This window comes from Ahaetulla prasina, chromosome 1 (genome assembly GCF_028640845.1).
Source record: "Ahaetulla prasina isolate Xishuangbanna chromosome 1, ASM2864084v1, whole genome shotgun sequence".
Taxonomy (NCBI): domain Eukaryota; kingdom Metazoa; phylum Chordata; class Lepidosauria; order Squamata; family Colubridae; genus Ahaetulla; species Ahaetulla prasina.
Genome location: NC_080539.1, coordinates 316,715,950 through 316,740,585, shown reverse-complemented (window position 1 = coordinate 316,740,585; position 24,636 = coordinate 316,715,950). Strand labels below are relative to the sequence as shown.

Below are 24,636 nucleotides of genomic sequence, written 5' to 3'. Positions count from 1 at the left end.
AGAACGCTCTCCTGGAGACGGCCGTCAAATGATCTTCTAGAGACAGCCGCTCATCCAGGAGGACGCTGTTGCGCACCCTCTCCATCGGGCCAGTGACTCGCCACCGATGGTCAGCCGGATTTAGCTGACTGTACGGGGATGCCGGCATCCACAGCCACTCTGTCTTGGAGGGATTGAGCTTGAGCCTGTTTCTCCCCATCCAGACCAGACGGCCTCCAGACACCGGGACAGCACTTGATAACCGTTGGGGTGGTCCGGTGTAGAAAAGTACAGCTGGGTGTCATCCGCATACAGCTGGTACTTCACACCGAAACCACTGATGATCTCACCCAGCGGCTTCATGTAGATGTTAAACAGAAGGGGCGAGAGAATCGACCCCTGCGGCACCCCACAAGAGGGGCGCCCCCGGGCCGGGCTCTGGCCCCCTGTCAACACCCACTGCGACGGTCGGAGAGATAGGAGGAGAACCACCGATAAACGGTGCCTCCCACTCCCAATCCCTCCAATCGGCGCAGCAGGATACCATGGTCGATGGTATCGAAAGCCGCTGAGAGGTCTAATAGGACCAGGGCAGAGGAACAACCCCTATCCCTGGCCCTCCAGAGATCATCCACCAACGCGACCAAAGCCGTCTCCGTGCTGTAACCGGGTCGGAAACCGGACTGGAACGGGTCTAGATAGACAGTTTCATCCAGGTGCAAGGGAAACTGATATGCCACCATATTTCTACAACCTTCGCCGCGAGCGGGTTGGAGACCGGACGATAATTACCTAAAACAGCCGGGCCCAGGGAAGGCTTCTTGAGGAGGGGCCTCACCACCGCCTCTTTCAAGGCGGCCGGAAAGACTCCCTCCACCAAAGAAGCACTCGTAATCGCCTGGAGCCAGCCTCGTGTCACCTCCTGCGTGGCCAGCACCAACCAGGAGGGGCACGGGTCCAGTAAACATGTGGTGGCATTCAGCCTCCCCAACAACCTGTCCATGTCCTCGGGAGCGACAGGGTCAAACTCATCCCATACAATGTCACCAAGACCACCCTCAGCCGTCTCACCCGTATCACCGCAATCTTGGTCCAAACCATCCCGGTTGAACGATTTTATCGTATAGATAACCGTTAAACTCCTCAGCACGTCCCTGCAGCGGGTCATCCCGCTCCCCTGATGTAGGAGGGAGCGGGTCACCCAAACAGGGCGGCTGGGCGGTTATCTGCCGATGCAATGAGGAGGAGGCGAGGTACGCCTCGCTTCCCTCATTGCCACTAGGTAAGCCTAGTATAGGACTTCACTAGTGTCCGATCAGCTTCTGAACGGCTAGACCTCCAGGAACTCTCTAGGCGTCTTCTCCGGCGCTTCATCCCTCTCAGCTCCTCGGAGAACCAAGGGCTGGTTGGGACCTGCGCTGGGTCAGAGGCCGCAAAGGCACGACACGGTCTAAGGCCCCGCCGCGGCCCGTTCCCAGGCCGCAACAAGTTCCTCAGCCGAGCCGTGTGCCAGACCCTCAGGAAATGGCCCAAGCTCCGTCCGAACCCCTCCGGGTCCATCAGGCGCCTGGGACGGAACCAACGTGTCGGCTCCGTCTCCCTGCGGTGATGAATGGCGGTCAGAAAGTCCAGGCGAAGAAGAGAGTGATCTGACCATGACAAAGGTTCAATGACTAATTCCTTTAAGTCCAGATCTCTCAACCACTGACCAGAGACAAAAATCAAGTCCAGAGTGCCACCCCAACGTGAGTAGGGCCATCAACTACTTGGGTCAGGTCCAAGGCCGTCATGGAAGCCATGAACTCCCGAGCTACCGCCGATGACGAGCCGGACGATGGCAAGTTAAAGTCCCCACGACTAAAAGTCTGGGGTCTCAACTGCCACCCCAGCAAGCACCTCCAGGAGCTCGGGCAGGGCAGCTGTCACGTAGCAAGGAGCCAGGTACGCCACCAGCAAGCCCATCTGACATCTATGACCCCATCTCACAAAGAGGGATTCGCACCCGCAATCTGAGGTACAGTGGTCTCCCTCGGCTCTAGACTCTCTCTAATCACAACCGCCACCCCACCACCCCTACCCTGGCCCTCGGCTGATGAAATGCTCGGAAACCCGTGGGCACATCTGAACAAGGGCACGCCTTCTGGGCCCAACCAGGTCTCCGTAACGCCCATAAGGTCCGCGGCACCCCTGAATAAGATCGTGAATTAGGGGCCTTATTGGCCACGGACCGTGCATTGCATAACATCAGCCAAGGCCAGGGCCCTGAGGATCCTGACCATCCGGGAACGGGAGAAGTTTGAGGGCTCGGGCGCGCGATCGCCTGTAAGCATCGAGCGCGCACCCCTAACACGATATGAGCCCCACTTCCGCCATATCTGCCTCCCCTTACCGTGGAAATAGCACCACCTCCACCAATGGAACACCGACTCCCCATGACCTCGGACCCACCAACCCCGCCACGAGCATGTGCAGGAACTGGACTCCCCGACGGGTTACCCCAACACCCACCCCTTCCTCCCACCCCCAACCCAAGCCCGCCGGTTTCCTTCCCCTTAAAATCCCTTTAAAACTCCCTTAAAAATCTATTAAAACAGCCAATTAAAACCCTAAGCCTCCTATTTTTCGTGATGCCACCTCTCGGGACTCCAAAGCCTGCCTCAAGGTGGGCCTCGATAATCTGAGGGCCAGACCATGAGAGAGGGGCATCTCGCAGGGCAAGAAGGTCAGCCGCAGTAAATGTTCGCATCACTGAGACGGTCCGGCAAGGCCCATCCTGGGCTGGTCAAGTTGGCAGCAAAAGTCATAACAGATGGTAAAATGACCATGACCAGTCTGTCCTGATGGGAAATAGTTCGAGATAATCCATGTGCGGTAGATGACAAAACCGCTGACTCAGTCAGTTCACCACCCCATACAAACGACCTGGGGTGGGCTAAGGAAGAAGGGGAGAGGAACGATGGTAAAGATGTTATAAAGATGGTAAATAGTGGAGGGTGTCCGCTGGACCCGCTGGTCTTCCTCCGCGCTGTCACATATCCGCGCCACTAGGGCAAGGTCACAGCCACCCTGGGCCTATCGGGCCATCCGCCACTTCAGCACCGGGCAGGCCGCCGCCACCGCCTCCGCCAGGCCATCGCCACTGGAACGCCCCATCGCCACCGCGAGCAGGCCACTGGAGCTCCCCAGATGAGAGGGGACACCCGTCGCCAACCGCCAGCAGACCCAGGGCTCACCAGTGACAACGCCCGACGGAGAGGGAAGGGCCAGGCCGCCGCCCTCGCCACCGCAGGTTCAAGAGGCCGATGGAGCCCGGGCGGCCCTCCAGATCTTCATTGGGCGCAGCCTCCGGGCTCCTCCCATCGCCACCGGAGACGCCCAAACTCCAAACCTCAACTTCCACTGGCCAAGTCTTCCAGGCAGGGGTCCAGGGGCGCTGCCAACGCCTACCCCCGCCGCCGCCGCCGCCGCCAAACCGCCGAAAAAGGCTGGCGGCGGCTCGGCAAGCCGCTAGGCCGCCAGGATTCCTCTGAGGCGCGTGACTCCGCCCGTGACTCCGGGGCTTCTCCCAACGCCCCGCGGAGTCGCACAGCGCCCAGCCACCCTATTTACGGGTGGCTGGATCTTCCTCCATCAGGGCGGGGGCCTATGATGGTATTAAGGCCCCCCCCCAGACCCAAAAAGAGCCTGGAAAGGCCCGTCGCCGCGTCCCCGATCAGCAGGGCGGCGCCATCTTGGACATGCGCAGAAGGCCACAAAATTCCACAAAATGAGGATGGTTATATGAGCAGGCATGAAAATATTAAAACAAGAAATTATTTCTGAAACACAGTTGGCCAATTCTGGGGTTTAAGCCTTGACAGGGAGGTCCTTACAGTCCCATATAGACAAGAAATGAAACATCTGTGCACAGTATCTAAGTTTTACTTTAATCAAAGCATTAGATATAAACATCCTGAGGGGTGGAAAATGGATTTTATTATATTTATTTAATGGGAATATAAGGGGGAAATCCTGAATTATGGTACCTGAAAAAGTGGGATTCTCACTTTTCTACAGACTTAAGGACACTTCTTTAAAGCACATGTTCTCCTGTACAGGTTCAGTGAAATGAAATGAAAGCTATACTGCTTGCTGTTTACCATTCATTTTACCAAAGGTTGCTCAGCAAACTTTCCTAGTACTTGCTTCCAAATTCTCAGCTAATTTCCAAAAGTGTAGGAACTGATTAGGGTTACAATTACAGGATTTCTAATACCAACACATTTCAAAGGTACCCAATCGAGGCAGGGCGCTTTAGCGAGATACAATCTTTTCTGCAAAATAATTTAAATCTGAAATAAATGTAAAAATGCCCAGGAGAGATAACTAGTATAGCGAAGGCAATTCCATTCAGATTCCAAACCATATTTGTAAAGATGCTCATGTTTTGTGGTAGAAGGAAGACATTTGAAGGTATACTACATATATTTCTCGGTTATGTCCAGTAGGAATGGAATGAACCTTAAGACCAGGTTTCAACCATTTGCCCTTATGGTATGCACACTCATAACTTAATTGTTTCATTTCAGACGTGTGGTGGACATTCTATTGTATTCTATTCTATTGGCATCCTTCAATCTCAAAAGACTATGGTATCGTGCTCTGGAAACAGCATCTAGTGTGGTTAAGAAGGCCAATTTGAGAGTGGCAGTCCTTCTGCACTGAAGGCAGATACATTCTGTCCCCTGCCCAGCCCCAGATTTTGCTGGTTCCGGGACTGCCTCTTTGCCTCAGCCTGCCGAACAAAAATGTCTCTTCGAATTGGACAAGGCCATGCTGCATCTTTAGCCTCCAAGCTGAATGATCAGAGGTCAAGGTTTCCCAGTTGTTAATGTCCATTCCCAAGGCCTTTAGGTCCCTCTTGCAGATATCCTTGTATTGTAGCTGTGGTCTCCCTCTGAGGTGCTTTCCCTGCACTAATTCTCCATACAGGAGATTTTTCGGAATCCGACCATCAGCCATTCTCATGACATGCCCAAGCCAGCGTAGACGTCGCTGTTTCAATAGTGTATACGTGCTAGAAATTCCAGGTCTGCGCTATTTGGAACTTTGTCCTGCCAGGTGATGCCAAAAATACGTTGGAGACAGCACATATGAAAGGTGTTCAACTTTCTCTCCTGCCATGCGTAAAGACTCACTGCAGTACAAGAGTGTGCTCAGGACGCAGGCTCTATAGACCTGGATCTTTGTATGTTCCGTCAGCTTCTTATTAAGCCATACTCTCTTTGTAAATCTGGGAAATGTGGTGGCCGCTTTACCAATACGTTTGTTCAGCTCAGTATCTAAAAAGAGACAACTATTCTTAAATAGAGTTGCTAAGCTGCAAGATGAGCAACCATGTAAATTGGTCAAATAAGTTAGTAAAATAAAGCAAAACCATGCTGCGTTTTAAAAAATTATTCATAGCCTCCACAATTCCATTACTGACTTTTAATATCGACTTCTAACTTCCAGCCTGCATTTGCTAAGGAATCAGGCCAAAGAAGATTTAATATCATCTTTGCTAGGAGCATTCCTCCTTAAAAGTACTATTCTGTAGGAGCAGAATTACTTTGAAGAATATAATATGTCTGACTAAACTTAACAGCGTCTACAACTGTTCAGTTCCAAGACAGATAGTTTAAAATTGTATTTTGATTTGCATCTGAAAAGCAAATAGAGAAATTTTAAAAACTGCCAAACTAGTAGGAAAAATTACTAAGCTTCTTTCTTTCTCTTCTTATATCATCTTCCAGGCTATGGTAGCTTGCTATCCTGGGAATGGAACTGGTTACGTGCGTCATGTGGACAATCCCAATGGAGATGGGCGATGTATCACCTGCATTTATTATCTGAACAAGAACTGGGATTCAAAGGTATGTAGCTCCTCACATGTTGTTACGATGCAGACTCAAAAGGAGCCTACTCCAGAAACAATACTTCTCCAGATAGCTGTTTTCTTGCTCTTCCATTTTTTATGAAGTACCGTGAAATTTCTGAATACAGCACCACCATTGCTTCTGGGTACCTGAGATGTGATGATAAAATCCATTTCATGGTTGCATTATTTTTTAATTTCAATTGGATAGACAGCTTATTGAAGATGGGAGCAGCTTAGAATTTTTGAGCCATTGGCGTGACTGTCACTATTTAAAGATACAGGTAACAAAGGATTTAGTTTGATGCAAACAAATGGGTGCCTGTAAAGGAATGAATGGATTCTGACAACTGAGGTAGTTTAACAGAAGATTGGCAGGTTCAGCTGTGGTCGTCTTGTTTTTGTCCCATATAAAGCCGCCTTTGAAAAAGAATACTTGTTTGATTTTACCCTATGTACAGTATAAGATCATGAAAACTTCTCCCTCTGTTTGCCATGCCTTGGCCTCATAAAAAGCATTATGTTTGCTAACACATGTGTGTGGGAGCTTAGAGGCTGTTTGCTGTGATATATTTAAAGAAAAGCAAGTTGACATTCTGCCTTTAGGTTTGCTAACTGTCAAAAGCATCGGTTTTCAGCTACTCAAAGGCCTGAATCTAGAAGATTGCCCACTTCAAACCATGTCCAATTCTTATGGATGCCTAGGAACACTCGAGCATTATTTTTTAATATGACACTGAGTTCCCATAGACTTTTCTCAGAGTGGAAAATAAAAACAACTCTTTCCTTTTCTCTAAAATATACACCAGAATGAATAGATGACATAGGGACATTTCTTATCATTTGGAGGCATCCAAGAAGTAAAGAAAATTATTTATATGTTTTAAAACTCTATACATTAATGCCAATATAATAAGCATGCTGGAAGAACTCTTTAACTGCAGCCCTCTGATGAATATATATTTGGTGGTAAGCCAATGCATAAAAGACCACAGATGCCATCTGGATAAGAAAGATATAAATTTGATTATAATAATAATCAAGCTGCAGACCTCACTGTCAACATGGCATGCATGACGTGTTACAGTAGTATTCTATTAAGTCTGGGCACATCCAGCTTCTGGGTGAAGACTATGGCAAACTAGGACATCTCCAAGGGAGCAAATAATCTGTTACAGTGCTGCCTGTGGACAGTTAACTAGTCCAGGCCAGTGGACTCCAGATAAGGAGTGACCTAGAGATTGCCCATCTGCACTCCTCTGGAGAAGTCCACAGGATTTGAAGATCCTTGTGGTCAACTCATGAATTGAGTGGCTGGGAAATGAGAGTGAGAAATCTAGCTCATAGCCACAGTGGAGCCTTTAAGGATACAACGATGTGAAAGTTAAAGAAACGTTTTTGAAATAGCAGGAAAGAAAAAGAAATACTCAGTTGAGGTATCCTTCATTGTGGATTAAGAAAAAAAAAAGAGAAAAATAATAATCTAGGAGTTTGAACATAGCAGCAAACCTAATACCGGCAGCTTAAAACTTAACAAGATTTTGATCTGAGAAAGTTTTAAATAGAAAAAGGGGACCGTTAAATTTGAAGTGTTAATATTTTGGCGAAAGTACTTTTGGCATAATCTGATATATACACGGTAACCATATCAGGTTTAAGATTCCCCTCAACCACTGAAACTATGACTTGGAATGTGACATTCTCTCTCAATCAATATTACAGACAGGATGGTGATAGGATATAAATATAACAGATAACAATAATGATTACTTGTTGATCGTGCAGCATCCTTGGATACTGCTTTCCACCAACACTAAAAGGTATCGAGAACCTTCCAGCTTTTTGTAAAGAAAAAAAAAGATAAATGGCTAACTAAAGCGTTCTCTGAAGAATTGTCAAGGGATTCTGCACATTTTTAATTGCTGTAACAAATCAAATGTTTACATTTAAATAAATTGGAACAGACAGTTTTATATGAAGTCAGACTATGGTGCCTGCTTCTGAAAAGGCAGAACAAAATACTACCATATTTTTCGGAGTATAAGACGAACTTTTTCTCCCTAAAAGAGAGTGGAAAATTTGGGTGCATCTTATACATCGAATGTAGCCCTGCCTACCTGCTGGCCGTCACTCTTTGGCCTCTCCTCCCAGCAATTTACCTCCTTGCTACAAACAGCAAACAGCTCGTTTCAGCTTCAGCACAACCTGATTAGCACAAGCAGTTGATTTTTTTTTTGTTTACATTTATACCCCGCCCTTCTCCAAAGACTCAGGGCGGCTTACAATGTATAAGGCAATAGTCTCATTTTATTTGTATATTTTTTTACAAAGTCAACTTATTGCCCCCCCAACAATCTGGGTCCTCATTTTACCTACCTTATAAAGGGTGGAAGGCTATAAAGGGCCGGGCTCGAACCTGCAGTAATTGCAGGCTCTGTGTTCTAATAACAGGCTTCTCTACTGCCTGAGCTATCCCGGATTATTGGTTGGATTGGCCTCTCGACCCTCAGCTGTTTCAGGCTGCAGGGATTACCATCGCCTATTGCCACGTGCCCCATTTACTGCAAGGAGGCAAATTGCTGGGAGGCAGAGGCAGAGGCAGGTTTTTTTCCCCCTTTTTTCCTCCCCAAAAAAGGTAGGTGCATTTTATAGTCCAGAGCGTCTTATACTCTGAAAAATACGGTAATTCCCCCATCCCTTTCTGTGTTTTTACCATGTGATTAAGAAATCAGATAAGGTTTTGAAGTCCATCAGTTAAGGAAACTGAGTCAGGATTTCCCAGCAGAAAATGCAACTTTCTTTTTCTTTAAATATTTTTCTCACTATAAATATATATATATATATAACACTTAAGTTTGGGGATGAAAGTGATTCATATTTTCCATCTGGATGTGATAGCGAGAAGTTTGTCAAAACAAAAAAAAAGTACAACACCTCATTAATAATACCTGATTCATTTTAAGATTTGTTCAATAAACATAAGGGGCAAATTAATTTGGCTAAGTAAAAAAGCACTTTTAAAGAATAATATTATCTGTATATTACTTTTTACTTGCTTTATATTTAAAAACTATCATGCCCTTAGACATGATTTCCCTTTTTTAAAAAAGTGCATTCATTAACTTACCGTATATACTCGAATATAAGCCGATCCGAGTATAAGCCGAGGTCCCCAATTTTACCCCAAAAAACTGGGGTAAACTGGGGACTCGAGTATAAGCCGAGGGTGGGAAATGAGGCAGCTACCGGTCGGGGAAACCCTCCCTCCCTCAGCCGAGAAGGCTGGCGGCTCCCCCGCCCCGCCCTCTCACTGCACCGGCAGGGCTTCCCCGCGCTAATGCAAAAGCCCGCCAAGTTTGCGCCATCCGGTATAATGTGAAAAAAAGAAGAAAAAAAAACTCGAGTATAAGCCGTATATACTCGAGTATAAGCCGAGGGGACGTTTTTCAGCACAAAAAACGTGCTGAAAAACTCGGCTTATACTCGAGTATATACGGTACATTTATTGGGATTCTGATAAATATAAATACCAGGGAAAAGAAGTGATCAGTGCTTCAAGCTGGCCCATTTATTACCCATTAATATTCCCATTAATATTTCACAAATGATGCAACTGCCCCCCTGCCGGAAGGATGATTGATGAATTTAGGAAGCTGTGCTTCTCAGCTGGCAGAGGTAAATCTAAATTGGTGCTAGATGTCTCCAGGCACATCAGTCAAAATGTCCACCATTATAGTAGAGCAAAGAGAATGTGGCAGGAGTTTAAACCAGTGGTCACCAACTGGTGGTCCATCGAGCACCGGTGATCCGTGAAAAAATTTTGGTGGTCCACAGAAAAATTATTTGCATTTTTTATATTGCACTAAATCAGGGGTCCTCAAACTACGCCCCCTGGGAAAGATACGTGCAATGAACATTTGTGTTGCTGCAGAGAGTCTCCCCCTTCGGGTCTTTTTTGTGGGTCGGAGGGGGGCAGAAATTCTAACTCGGGGTCTGCTTCAGCCTCCTGGTGTGGGGCTTTGGGCAAAGGCTGGAGGGAAGCGCTGCTGGTGGCGAAGAGCCAGACGGCCTTATTCCAGTGGGACTGCATCATGGCCTGGAACTGGCTGACCCTCTCAGCCTGCTGAGCCTCCAGGTGCCAGTACCTGGGTTTGTTCTCCCGCAGGTCTTCCCTCTGCTTGGAAACCTATGCTCGTAGTCCTCAGTGAGTTGTTTCTGCTGAGCCTCCTTCTCAACCAAATCCAATTTGAACTGAGCCAGTTATTTTGCCAACTCTTTCTCATGGTGGCTGCTTAACTCCAGCAACTGCCTCCTGTTGGGGCCCTAAGGAGCCCAGGTGGGGAGACGAGGAGTGGCTGAGAGGGGCGAATAGAGGCCAGTGAGGTGCCCCTCGATGTGAGTGACATCGAGTTGGCCATGCCCACCCAGTCGCATGACCAGCTAGCCATGCCCACCCAGCCAGTCATTAGGCAGATCATATTAGTGGTCCACGGGATTTTAAATTATGAATTTAGTGGTCCCTGAGGTCCGAAAGGTTGGTGACCCCTGGATATATTATATCCAAAGACCCTTTAGGAACTGCAACACAAATGGTAGATACTTAGGTCAGCCCTGGGATTATGGGTTAATTATGTTCTTCCATTGAAGGACAATGAGAGGAAGGGACCTCTATGGTTGTGGCAAATTTTTCATTGTGAACCATGGTGGCGCAGTGGTTGCAAACTAGTTCAGTGCTCACATTAGAAGTTCGATTCTGAGCGGCTCAGGATTGACTCAGCTTTCCATCCTTCTAAGGTCGGTAAAATGAGGACCCAGATTGTTGGTGCAATATGCTGAAAACCACTTAGAGAGGGCTGTAAGTGCTATTGTTATTGCTATCAGCAGGTGAGTTCTTCATCCTCCCCATTCATGTCCAGTGAGGTCCTCAGTAAATTTCCCCATCTGGCTTATTTTTTTATGCACATATATACAAAATAAGCTGTTTTAAAATCTGCTTATCCTGTCTAATCAAAAATGTTTTTCTTTTCTTTCTGTTTAAGTTGCATGGGGGGATCCTACGAATATTCCCAGAGGGCAGGTCCTATGTAGCTGATGTCGAGCCCATCTTTGACAGATTACTTTTTTTCTGGTCAGACCGAAGAAACCCACATGAAGTGCAGCCTTCCTATGCCACAAGGTAAAGACCTTAGGTGTGGGTTTTAAAGATAATTATAAAGGACAGCAGCCTGTTGCTCAGTGAGAGATTGCATATATAGTTAGATGTACAATTCCAGCATTGTCAATAAAATGATTTCAGGTAGCAGATTCAGAAAGGATCCGTGAATCCAGTAGACTTCTGAAATATACATTCTTAAGCTTGCTGGATGAAAGAAAAAATATTCCGGTTGTCATATATAGCTTGGGAATTCTATGGCCTCCCATCGACCAGTGCGCTCCCACGGAGAGGGCCTCCTCAGGGTGCCGTCAGCCAGACAGTGTCGACTGGCGACTCCCAGAGGGAAGGCCTTCTCTGTGGGGGCTCCAGCCCTCTGGAACGAGCTACCCCCAGGGATACGCTGATGACACCCAGCTGTACTTTTCCACACCGGACCACCCCAACGAAGCTATCGAAGTGCTGTCCCGGTGTTTGGAAGCCGTACGGGTCTGGATGGGGAGAAACAGGCTCAAGCTCAATCCCTCCAAGACAGAGTGGCTGTGGATGCCGGCATCCCGGTACAGTCAGCTGAGTCCACGGCTGACTGTTGGGGGCGAGTCATTGGCCCCGATGGAGAGGGTGCGCAACTTGGGCGTCCTCCTGGATGAACGGCTGTCTTTTGAAGATCATTTGACAGCCGTCTCCAGGAGAGCTTTCCACCAGGTTCGCCTGGTGCACCAGTTGCGCCCCTTTCTAGACCGGGATGCCTTATGCACGGTCACTCACGCCCTCGTGACGTCTCGTCTGGATTACTGCAACGCTCTCTACATGGGGCTCCCCTTGAGGGGCATCCGGAGGCTTCAGTTAGTCCAGAATGCGGCTGCGCGGGTGATAGAGGGAGCCCCTCGTGGCTCCCGTGTGACACCTATCCTGCGCAGACTGCACTGGCTGCCTGTGGCCTTCCGGGTGCGCTTCAAGGTCTTGGTAACTACCTTTAAAGCGCTCCATGGCATAGGGCCGGGCTATTTACGGGACCGCCTACTGCTACCGAATACCTCTCACCGACCCGTGCGCTCTCACAGAGAGGGACTCCTCAGGGTGCCGTCAGCTAGGCAGTGCCGTCTGGCGACACCCAGGGGAAAGGCCTTCTCTGTGGGGGCTCCCACCCTCTGGAACGAACTCCCCCCAGGACTTCGTCAACTTCCGGACCTCCGAACCTTCCGTCGCGAGCTCAAAACACATTTATTCATCTGCGCAGGACTGGATTAGATTTTAAATTTATATGGGATTTTAATGGGTTTTATTATTTATTATTTATATTGCTTTTTAATAATCTGGCTATGTAGAATAAGTTTTTTAATTGTTATTTTAATCTGTATTTATATGTATTTTTACTTGCCTGTGAACCGCCCTGAGTCCCTAGGGAGATAGGGCGGTATATAAATGTGATAAAATAAATAAATAAATAAATAAATACGCCAACTCCCTGACCTCCGGGCCTTCCGGCGTGAGTTGAAAACACTTTTATTCCATCGTGCAGGACTGGCCTAATAGTTTTAATGGGGATTTTAATAGTTTTTAGTATATTCAGCCTATCTAAATTATTCTTTTAAATGTGTTTTTAATTTTTGTATTTATTGTTCTTAGTTGGCTGTAAACTGCCCTGAGTCTTTCGGGAGAAGGGCGGTATAGAAATTGAATAAACATAAACATACATAGTATGCAGTTAAGAGCCAGTTTGATGTAGTGATTAAGGCTTCAGTCTAGGAACTGGGAGTCATTCACAGTTTTAATCCAGCCTTGGGTACAAAGCCAATTGTGTGAATTTGAGCCAGGCACTTTCTTTCAGCCCTAGGAAGAAGGCAATGGCAACCCACTTCCACAAAAACCTTGCCAGGAAAGCTGCAGGGAGTTGCCCAGGCAATGTCCAAGAATCAGACATGACTGAACAGAAAGGAAAAAAAGTATGCAGTTATGCAAATAAAATGTTAACTTCCTGGCTCAATAGGCATTTCTAGTTCCGTGTGCCAGATTTCAGCCTCGTTTAAAGGACCCACCTATACACATATGCATGCACACACAAACCATTTGAGAGATTTTTCCCCCCCATCAATTCAGGTAAAATTGGTAAAATTTTGATAGGTGCATTTTGATCCATATAGCAAATTGTGAGTAATGCCCTTCGTGGAATTTAGACATTTTTTTTCTTTGTCACAAGCACCCATGGCTTTCAGCATTACTGCATCTGTAACGCTGATACTTTCTCAGTAATTGTTCTTGCCCTGGCTAGAAAATGTATTAAGGTCTCTGCCCATGTGCTTCTTTCGGATGTTGTCCCTTTTCATAGTAATATGTAAGCATTTTAGGAGAACTTACAAATTTCACAACAGTTTCCCCTAAACTAGTGCCCTCCAGTTTGGTTGGGCTTGCATTATTGGTTAGGACTAACGGGAGTTGCAGTTCCAGCACAGCTGAAGGTGCCAGAATGAAGAAGATAGTTTAGTAACTATCTGACTATCTTCATATTTGAAACTATTGCCATGTAAAGTCACCAAGCAACATAATAAATTGTATGCAAATTTATTTCTAAAGATATAATGAAGCCTCAGTGTAATGGATCATGAATTTTTTTCCCCTTTGTAGGTATGCAATGACTGTGTGGTATTTCGATGCGGAGGAAAGAGCAGAAGCCAAAAAGAAATTCAGGAATTTAGTTGGTATGAGAATTTATTTTTAACTCCCATGTATTCCAAGAACACATTCTACTGTGTTTTGATGTCACAGAATTAATTACATAGAGAACACCTTGCCCAGTCCAGAAATACAAGCTACACATTGAAACAAGTTTCTGTAGGCTGTTCTATGCCTGTGTCATGCCTAAATGACTGGGATTCAGATATTTATTTCTTTTATTTAAGAAAATTTATATGGCTACCCAGCTCTCAGTGATTCCTGGTGGCTTATAAAGATTAAAAAAAACAATATAAAAATTATAAATAGAAATAACCCCCACCCCTCCTGGTGACCCCCCCCCCAATTCAATAGCTCAAAGAATGCCTTTCATACCATCCTTCCTTTACCAAGAACTTCACAATAAATTCTTCTCTGTGTATCTTTGTTCAGAGAAATGCTACATGTATACAAAAATAAATCATTTCTGTGATGTCACTTAACTTAAAGATATCTTCTCAAAGATGATAGGATTGTTTCCTGATTGCTTATTTGTTCCCTATGACTATCATTAAATGTTGTACCTTATGATTCTTGATGAATGTATCTTTTCTTTTATGTACACTGAGAGCGTATGCACCAAGACAAATTCCTTGTGTGTCCGATCACGCTTGGCCAATAAAAAAATCTAATAATCTAATCTAATCTAATCTAATCTAATCTAATCTAATCTAATCTATTCTATTGACTCTTTTCAGTCTTAAATTAAAATTCTCTTTGCTCAAGCATTCTGAAGAAAATTTGGAAGTGGAATTAAATGCATGTTTTATGCTTAACTTACGGTTAGATTTATTTTTCCTGATAGGTTTTTTTTTGGTGTGTATGTGTGTTAAAGTTTCATGTTTTCATTATATTGTTTTTGTAATTTTATGTGTACTATTCTACAACAAAAAAATAAGAGAAATGATCAAAGAGCATATGAAATGTTCATACTGATTAACTTTGTGCAGGGGTTGTGTATGAATTTATTTACTTTTTTGTTGCATGGCTATTTAACCATCTCTTCAATTATTCATTGCAGATGCAGGAAAGACAGAATCAGTTCTCAGTGAAGATTGAATTACAAATGACTTGATACATTTTTTGTATAATGATAATTTTCGGACTATTTGCAAGCAATAAGATCCAAAGATTACATGGTCTGTTTTTTTATGATTATCGGATATTCTTCAATGCACTATTTTTGACATTACCTAATGTTTGCATATTACCATGATGGTACTCATGACAGCTTCCAATCTCTTCTATTTGGCATAAAGCATCCCTCTTCTGTTCTTGCCTTTGAATTGAAGAAAACCCCCAGAATGAAGAGTATCACCAAATCTCATATGATATCAAGGTGAAGATGGCAATACTAGTAATAAAAAATACTAAACATTTGAAACAATTGGAGGAAACTGAGTCTATTTGCACTTTAGTTACATTTTCTGGTTCAGTGAAAGGAACTTTACGAAGGATCCTCATTGGCAGGTTGCAGATGAGCAACACCAGCAAGCCAAGATGCAAACCAGAACTGCACACTTGTCAGGAGCCAAATTCATTGTGTCAGTGCAGAGCATTTGATGGTGTGCCTCATCATTTTGCTTGCAGACTATTATTGGCTTCTTTGGCCAGGCTCGTTGCCAAATCGAAGCTTCCTACTTGCCATAAAATTGCCTGGATTTTATCCGCATTGTTCAAGTCAAGCAACAGCAGTTCTATCACTTTGCCTTTTAGAGCCCCCAAACAGAAGTGGTAGCCACTGTGCACCTACCCGTAGTGTTCTTAAAAAAAGAGTGCTTTGTGGGGTAGCTCTGGGAATTATTTTTATTATCATTTAAAACTGTTTTGCAAATAGCTAGCCAGCCTCACCAGCTCCTGCCTGTTACAAACTTTGGGAAATGTTGATGGCAAGCTAAGAGCAACTATGCCAAGAAATCATCTAATCAAATTTCATTTTCATTTTTATATTTTTCAACTGATCTTCCACTAGTCACATATTGTATGTGACAAAAACTGAACTCCAGCAATTGAGTGTATTGTTAAGATGGGCTTGATGACTAACTAGCTGTTGAAGAGACATAGAAAGCCATGTTCAGCTGGCTCTTAACTGTTATATTTGGAAGCATTTGCAGTGGCCACTGAAAATGGCATGTAAACTGGCATTTGGTTGTAGTGTAAATTTCGCATCTGTTATATAAATGGGGCTAAGATTGTACAACTGAATTTTAGACCTAATCACTGTTGTTTTGGAACTCATAGGAAAGTGTGCTTTGAACTGTAGACTTACAATTCAGTCTTAAGATTTGAAATGCCAGCAAAATAAATAATGTGTTAGATTGGATATTCCAGTTGCTATACATATGCAGTGTCATATAGCACGAATCTTGGATGCACTATGAAAATATTTAAGATAAGATTCATAGATCTGTATTGTCAGCACGAGGTCAGGATATAGGTTGCTATCATGATGTATTGTATTGAGATTACAAATACAGATATAAAATGTGGTCCCAAATGTCACTTTGCTACAGATAAATTCCTGCATTGAAGCCATGGGTTTTACAGAGAGAGATTATGAAGCACATACTTTCTTCTAATGTCACTTTTTCAAAGAAAAGAACCTCTAATGAATAAACTTAGCAGCAAATGCACTTAGACAAAAAAAAAACACAAATTGTTTTTATGAAAATATGCAATGAATGAATGCAATTCAATCCTTTGAAGATAATTGCTCATTTTTCTGTAGTCTCTACAATGTTTTGAATATTGTGATGGAGACTGTATTTGTTCTTCCATGTGTCCATACTTTCCTCCGGGTTCCATTTTAATACTTCCTTTTCATTCCAATTAAACTTTTCGGTTCAGTTTTGGCTATTATGGCTTTAAAAAGGATACAATATCACCTGTATCTTCTGGAGACATGGAAGTTACTTCCCCAAAACATGAGCCACAGAACAAAGCTAATATATTTAGGAATTGTGCAGACTAAGCCCAAATCCAACTGAAAGTATTTTTTTCAGCAACACAGTATGTACTGTGCAATATAATACAGTATGTACAAGCAATATAATTTCTAACAAAATGACAATTGTTTATTTCAGGAAACAAGGCTCTCCTGCCTGCATTTGATGTCTGAATTTTAAGACACTCTATGATGATTCCTTTTCTTCTTAAATATTCCCTTGAATGTTTGATCTTTGATCACATAGTTTTATACATGGAGACTTTGTGATGTGTTTTTCTTGTATAAAATATTTCAGCAAAGAACAGTCAGCTTAAATTTGGCTTGTGCAAAATAGACTTAAAAACTAATTGTTTTCATTTGTGCTAGTGAGCGATTTTCCCCTTATCCTTTCTTGTGTAAAGAGCTCATAATTGGAAGAAAAATTGTGGCAGGAGAATTTTATAGGCATCAAAGTGAGATTTTGCAAATCAAGAGATGATAGTATTTATTTTTAAAAAACATGAAAAGCATCTGGTAGCATCTTAAAGATTGATATGGATATAGAATACGGTTGACTATAATAGATTTTTGTTTCTTTTTGACTGCCGCAGACTATGATAGCCAACCTTCTAGAAATCACTTGAAAGAGTAGATGGGCATCAGCCCAAGCATGCTTATTTCTATTCTGTGTCAGAATGTTCCAAGTCTCAGGTCTCAAGTCTCAAGAATGGAAAAAGATGTCTGTTCCGAGGCTACCCAGTACATCTTATTGGGAAGGGAACAGTTGGATCATGAAGTGGAAGCCAATCTGAGCAAATTGTAGAAGGTCAGGAAATGGGTGAGGCCTATTTTGCCAGCTGCCAAGTCTATTTAACCATAACCTTAAAGGAATCCATTATCATCTCGATGCATCCTTGAAGAGATATAGTAAAATATATAGGAATTACTAGGAATTTAGTACTTCCTTACTAGGAATAAGTAGGAATCCAGGCTACTATGTCTGAAAAACAAAGACCTGTTTGCCTAGGTCAGGAAACTTGCATAGCATCCTTCAGTCTCCTTTCATTTGGAGAAAACTCTTTGATCCACAGAAGCTTCTTCAAAGGGAAAAAAACCACACAGCTCATAACCCTACATTCTCTTTCAAGAAATAGATTTTTTACATGTGACAAGCCCATTTATGATTTCCCCATAAGATTATGCAATCAGACCTATTTTCTCATTCACCTATTTTTTTTTTAAATGTTATTTTTAGTATTGTTCCCACCTTGCTGTAGACACATATAATGGGGGATTCCTAGATGGTGACTGCTTATGTCTTGAAAGAGAAGAAGTTGGGTAACAATTTCTGTGTAACATCTTTTGTAAAAGGTGTCAGCTTTTTTTTTTTATACTTGGGGAAAAATCTATCAATCGTAGCTGAGCCCTTCAACTGCCTAAGCAATTTAGAACTTGAAAAACTAGTGTGATCATCAATTGGCTGTGATTATAGTGTGGTAGTGAAATGTTATGTACCTATTTTTGTTTCATTGTGTTTTATTTATGCAGAGTGATTAACTTCCAGATTATTGCAAAAACATTTCTTTTAATGGTTCTGAGTGCATTTTCAATAAGTACTCTGTTAAGAAATTGTCATAGGGGAGCTCAAATGAAAGTTATTGGATCAGCAGGAAAAAATGTTCATTTGGATATTTATAGTCGAAGAGCCAAAGGTACTTTTATTGCCTTTTTCTTGTCATGACTCAAGGCACCTCTTGGCCATTGGGCTTGAAAAGTGTGCTTGGGCAAAAGTGAAGAGTGAAATAATTTAATTGCATTTATAAATAAATAAACTATGATGACTAAACATTTAGAGTCACATCTAGGGCTACTGTTCAATTCTACATTTCATGGACTGGCAAGATAATTCTTTCAAACTACAAAAAGTTTGTCACATTGCACCCATTGTTAAATTGTCAGGATTACAGCTTTCTAGGATTAGTTTAATAATCAATTTAAATGCAATCAATAATTATCACACCAGACTGAAGTCTTGTACAAAGTCATTTTAAAAAAATTGTATTTACTATAGAAAAAAGTTGGGGGAAAAGGTCCAAAAAGGTCACTTTCACTTTCTTAATATGAAGAGTCCATTTGTATTTTTAAACTTAACACACATTTTGGAAATAACACAATGAAAAATACTTTTATCTCTTCTGTGCTCCCTGTGTTTCCAATAAGGTTGGAACTTGCGGAAAAACAAAATTCAGAAATGTCATTTTTGAAAAAAATAATAATACTGTGTTCTATTCCTGCATGATTGCTTTTTGGTGTAACTATTTCTACTACTGCTTGCTTTGAAAAGTGCATTAATTTGCCGCCCATTTTTAATCTTATTTTGTGACTGGCTCCCCAACTGTCTCTCAGGAGGGCAAACCTTTTGCCAGGCTACATGCTGGTCATTGTTGCTGGCAGGTGAGCTGGATACTGATCTATACTGTGGAATGTTGCCATCCTATCCACTTGTGTTTGTGTTATTTAAAAAAATTGTAGAATGAAATAAAATCTTGCAGGACTCAATAAACTAAGCTGTGGATTTTATCGTAGTCCAATTTTTTTCTATATGGGACATTACACTCTCAACACTTCTAAAATTTCAGGAAAGGTGGCTTTGAACTACTGTGATAGGCAATTTATTATTTATTTCTAAATAGCAATAGCACTTAGACTTATTTACTGCTTTACAATGCTTTACAGCCCTCTCTAAGTGGTTTACAGAGCCAGCATACTGCTCCCAACAATTTGGGTCCTCATTTTACCCACCTCGGAAGGATGGAAGGCTGAATCAACCTTAAGCCCGGTGAGAGGCTACTTCTCCTGACTGCCAAATTGCAGATAGATACAGTACGGCACTGTAACCACTGCGCCATCATGGCTCACTTAAATATCGAGACCAGCCACTCCCTTAAGTATTCTAGACATCTTACAAGTGGCAATAAAAATACAATAGATTTATGTTACTGTGCAGCAAACATTGGAAGTTATGACAGTCCTGAAAAATAATTTGGGCTACCAAGGCATATGTTTGCAAACTTCACAGCATTCCCCCACTCACATAATTGCCATTATGAGCAGTACATGTTATTCTGTGGCTAGCCCATTTACCACCATCTTGAAGAGTAGAGAGTTTGGAGAGTAAGAAATTACAGAGAGTAAGTAGCCACACAATGGGGAACAATCAGTTGATTGCCAGTGGGCTTGGAACTGCCAGCACCACTGCATTCCTGTCAACCCGCCTACTGCTCCCCGCCTGCTGCTACCGAATACCTCTCACCGACCCGTGCGCTCTCACAGAGAGGGACTCCTCAGGGTGCCGTCGGCTAGGCAGTGCCGTCTGGCGACACCCAGGGGAAGGGCCTTCTCGGTGGGGGCTCCCACCCTCTGGAACGAACTCCCCCCAGGACTTCGTCAACTTCCGGACCTCCGAACCTTCCGCCGCGAGCTTAAAACACATCTATTCATTTGCGCAGGACTGGATTAGATTTTTAGATTTTTAAATCTAGATTTTAATGGGTTTTATTATATATATTGTTCTTTTAATTATTTGGCTACATCAAATAAGTTTTTAGTGGATATTTTACTCTGTATTTATATGTATTTTTACTTGCCTGTGAACTGCCCTGAGTCCCTAGGGAGATAGGGCGGTATACAAATTTGAATAAATAAATAAATAAATAAATAAACCCTATGACTATCAATAAGTGTTCTACCTTATGATTCTTGGTGGATGTATCTTTTCTTTTATGTACATTGAGAGCATATGCACCAAGACAATTCCTTGTGTGTTCAATCACACTTGGCCAACAAAAAAATTCTATTCTATTCTATTCTATTCTATTCTATTCTATTCTATTCTATTCTATTCTATTCTATGTATTTTCCACTGTGCTGGCTTACTCTCTTGTAATCCCTTCCTTTCTGATGAATGAAGAAACATTTAATGAGAGTTGCCGAACAGAGACCCCCGAGGAGTAGGATATTGGGTTAAAGAGCAGAACAAGATAGGGAGGTACTTATAGGCAGAGAGGATTATAAGAAAGGAGAGAAGAAAGAAGAATGAAAAGTTTTACAGAGAAGGGAAACCAGGAAAGCAGTTGCTGATAGAAAAAAAAGCATTCTAATCACTTAAAGGGAAACGAATAGTTGAGGAACAAGCTAAAATACAAGGAACATAGAACAACCATTCCATTTTGCTAGCCACTTTATTGGGATTGCTTAATATAGGTTCTGATAGTTTATTTTATTTATAATGTTTATATGCCATATTTTCATTGTTTTAATCCCAAAATGAGCTATCACTCTACCTAGAGAGCATCTGGTTGAATAAATAAGATGTAAGCACACAGCATTTTAATAGATGTGGTTATAGTGTCCCCTGACTGAAGAGTTACACATTCCTGCAGATCGTCTTCTATTTCTCACTGCTTAAAAACTCTGTGAAAGAAGACAGAATAATGCTTCTCTTAGAGCAAAGCAGAAGCTGCAGACTATAAGAAATATTACACCAACTAAACTAAAAGATCTCAGTACAGCAATTCTCTCATGCTGACAACTCTAGTTAATGCCAATATCTTATTTGGTTCCTCTGCTGGGTTCCCACAGAGGTAAATTTCCTCAATACAGCTATGAGATAAGAGATTTTGGTCCTTGATCCTAGCCAAGGGCTTTTATACAGTAGATTCAGATTTCTCTGGAGGAAAATGAGAGATGAGAGTGACTAGTTTATCTGGGAGTTGTTGCATCCAGAGATATTTATATGCAGATTGGGATTAAGGAAGGGGGGCATCATCCCACGGAGGGGATTAGCTCCAATTGAAGAAGCAGCACAATGATCACTGCTATATTGTTCTTTCTAGTGCAATTCTTGATATTGTCAGCTCTGGAAGTTTTGCACTGGAATACAATTAACAAAACTGGCATATGAAGCATACAATCCGTAAACCATAGGAAGAACTAATTATCAGAAACAACAAAATAGATGAAAGAAATACATTTAGAAATTTTACATAACTAGAAATCCGAAAGCATAGCCAGATGTATTGGAAGATGAGGTTACATAGGCAGTGAATAACAGAAAAACAGAGCTGAAGGTGAGGTCTTCCAGTCCAAACCCCTGCTGCCCAAACAGAAAAGCCCCTGAAACTGATGGCCTTTCCATCCAACTGCTTACATCAGGAGTGTCAAACTCAAGGCCCAGGGCCCAGATCCGGCCCGCGGAGTGCTTAGTTCTGGCCAGTGGTGGGATTCAAATAATTTAACAACCGGTTCTCTGCCCTAATGATTTCTTTCAACAACCAGTTCACCAACTACTCAGAAAGTTAACAACTGGTACTCCCGAAGTGGTGCAAACTGGCTGAATCCCACCACTGGATCTGGCCCCTGGAAACAGCAAAGGAATACCTGTGGTGCCTCTGCCAGCAAAAATGGAGCCCTTGGCCCTCCCAAGCTCCATTTTTGCTGGCAGAGGGTTGCAGCAGGCCGTCACAGCTGAAAGAGGAGTTCACAAGCCCGTTTTCGCTAGAAGAGGGCTCGGGCCATCACAGGTACCCTTGACACAAGTGACGTTGAGCTGGCAATGCCCATCCTGGCCTCCGAGGTCAAACACAACCCTGATGCGGCCCTCAATGAAATCGAGTTTGACACCCCTGGCTTACATCAACAACAACAACTATGAAACAACTTTTGGAGACATAGAGTGGGACAAAGACAAAGATAAAGTAAGAAATGTGAACTTTTAAAATTGGGATTTATGGACAATGTATTACAAATGAACCATGGCAGACCAATTTTGTAGCAAGTTCAACAATGGAAGAACAATGAAATTCTCACAGTGGAAGAGTGGATTGTAAAAATATCAGAATCTGCTGAGAACAAAGTAACCTGTTTGATCAGAGAAAACAACAACAATTTTTTTCCTAAAAGACTGGAAATCTTATATGGACTTTTTCTGGAAGAAGAAAAAAATGAGACAATGATTTATGGGTTTAAAGATTTAAAAAGATGTGGATTAAATGAGGTCCTGAAGCGATTTGTAAAACATCTAAGTTGGAGAAGGGATTATAAGATTGTAATTATCTGATGAAGAGAATGTCAGAAGTCATTTCATACTTTTTTCTTTTCTGCATTATTTTTTTTCTTTCCTTTAAATTTGTCTTTTATGTTATATAAAATTCTCAGTAATAACATAAATAAAAAAGGAAAAGTTAAGAGGCAAGGTTGTAATCTAGACAGTTTTCAGGAATCTTAATTTAGTAAAAATCTGAATAAAATTTGGTGGCAAAAGTATTAACTATCTAAGATAAGCAGATGGCACCATGTCACTCACAGAAAATGAAGACGATGTAAAACAGATTAAAAAGTAATATCCTAAAAGACAAGGCAGAAAGTGAAAAACTGAACTACATTTAAATATCAAGAATATTAAAGTAAAGATAATAGTTGGCTGTAGTGACATCAAGATAAAAATTGAGAATCAAAACAAAGTAATTAGTTTAGGGCTTTATTTTCCTGACCAAACAGAAGACACTGTGCCCCTAAATTAAATGCAGAATATCACTAGGGTATATTGCAATTATTAACTGGAGAAGATCTTGAAAACCAGGACATCAGTTTAATACCAAATGCAGAATAGTAAATGCTATTGTTTTTCCTCTAATCATCCGTAGCTGTGAAAGTTGGATAATAAAACACATTTTAAAAAACTAGATTCCTTCGAATTTTGGGTTTGGATGTGGCTACTGCGTGTACCTTGGACAGCAAAAATAACTAGCAATGTTTAGACATCAAGCCTGAAATATCACTGGAAGTTAAGTTTACCAAACTAAGGTGATCTTATTTTGGTCATATCATGCAATAAAATTCCTTAGAAAAATCAGTTATGCTAGCAAATGAGGCTGGCAAAGAATGCATAGTATAGATACCATCAGGCTAATACAGGATTAATCCTGGAAACATTAAATAGAGTTATAAAACACTGAAAGAACGAAAAGAGTCTCTGAAAGCCAGAGACATGTAGAGAGTGGGAGGGAGGGAGGGGGAGAGAGAGAGAGAGAGAGAGAGATCTTTGCCTAGTTCTCCTTTGTCATCAAATGATGATTTACCAAATGGAATTATGTAAATAAGCAGTTCTGCACTGGGTGTTTTCCTATCTCTCATATTAACCATTCAGAGGCACTGGATCTGCAATCTGCACACATCTGAAGAACAGGAGGTTGGAGAGGTCTATCTAGTATTTCCAAGAGGATCAACAAGTATTAGAGTAATTATAAGGTATCATGAGCAAACTTGCCAGGTGGCACATTTTGATGGGTTGTTCAATCTTCCCTGTTATTCAGTCACAAAAGTCTGTGAACTGCACAATCCCAACAGAACTTAACAATGGTTTAAAGCAAGTCTAGACTTGATCTCTCTGGAGACAGTGCCTGGGAGAGCCTCATGTTGCTACTTCTAATTTCTAATTTATAGCTTGAAATGATCAGATCTAGTAAAACAATAGGTGTTTAGTAGTATCAACTTCAAAATGCTTCCTTAGAGCAGTTACTGCCCATTTTATCCTCTTTATTAAATCACCAAGTAATGTTCTGACGAGAAAAGAATAGTAATAGAATTTTAAATGTTGTTTACTATTATTATTTATTTTTTAAAAGTAAAGTAATTGTTTTAACATTTTAACATTATTTTGAAAATAACAACCGGTCACATGTTACACACCTAACATGTGAAAGTTTAGTCCTAATAACAAGAATATATCATGAAAGCCACCTGGGTTAAGGCCAGTCTTACCTCACAGGGTTCATGTTGTGAAGAAAATAGGAGGAAAGTGTGTTGAATATGTTTGCTACCTTGAGTTATTTGTAAGAACAATCAATCAGTCAGTCAGTCAGTCAGTCAATCAATCAATACTAAAATGGGGCATAGTGCTTACTATGTCTG

General features: G+C 42.2%; 1 protein-coding gene across 5 annotated transcripts in view; it reads left to right on the top strand.

Moving 5' to 3' along the window:
• The window catches only part of EGLN3 (egl-9 family hypoxia inducible factor 3), a 56,028-nt gene extending 36,796 nt beyond the window's left edge, over nucleotides 1-19,232 (top strand). For 2 of the 5 annotated variants that reach the window (XM_058162239.1, XM_058162241.1), the window contains exons 2-6: nucleotides 5,754-5,873; nucleotides 10,915-11,051; nucleotides 12,859-12,973; nucleotides 13,653-13,726; nucleotides 14,761-19,232. In XM_058162239.1, the coding sequence (XP_058018222.1) occupies nucleotides 5,754-5,873; nucleotides 10,915-11,051; nucleotides 12,859-12,973; nucleotides 13,653-13,726; nucleotide 14,761 (447 nt within the window). In that variant the 3' untranslated portion in view covers nucleotides 14,762-19,232. The remainder of the gene's footprint in view (nucleotides 1-5,753; nucleotides 5,874-10,914; nucleotides 11,052-12,858; nucleotides 12,974-13,652; nucleotides 13,727-14,760) is intronic. The other 3 variants (XM_058162240.1, XM_058162243.1, XM_058162242.1) reach the window with 2 other exon arrangements.
• Nucleotides 19,233-24,636: the final 5,404 nt, after the last annotated feature.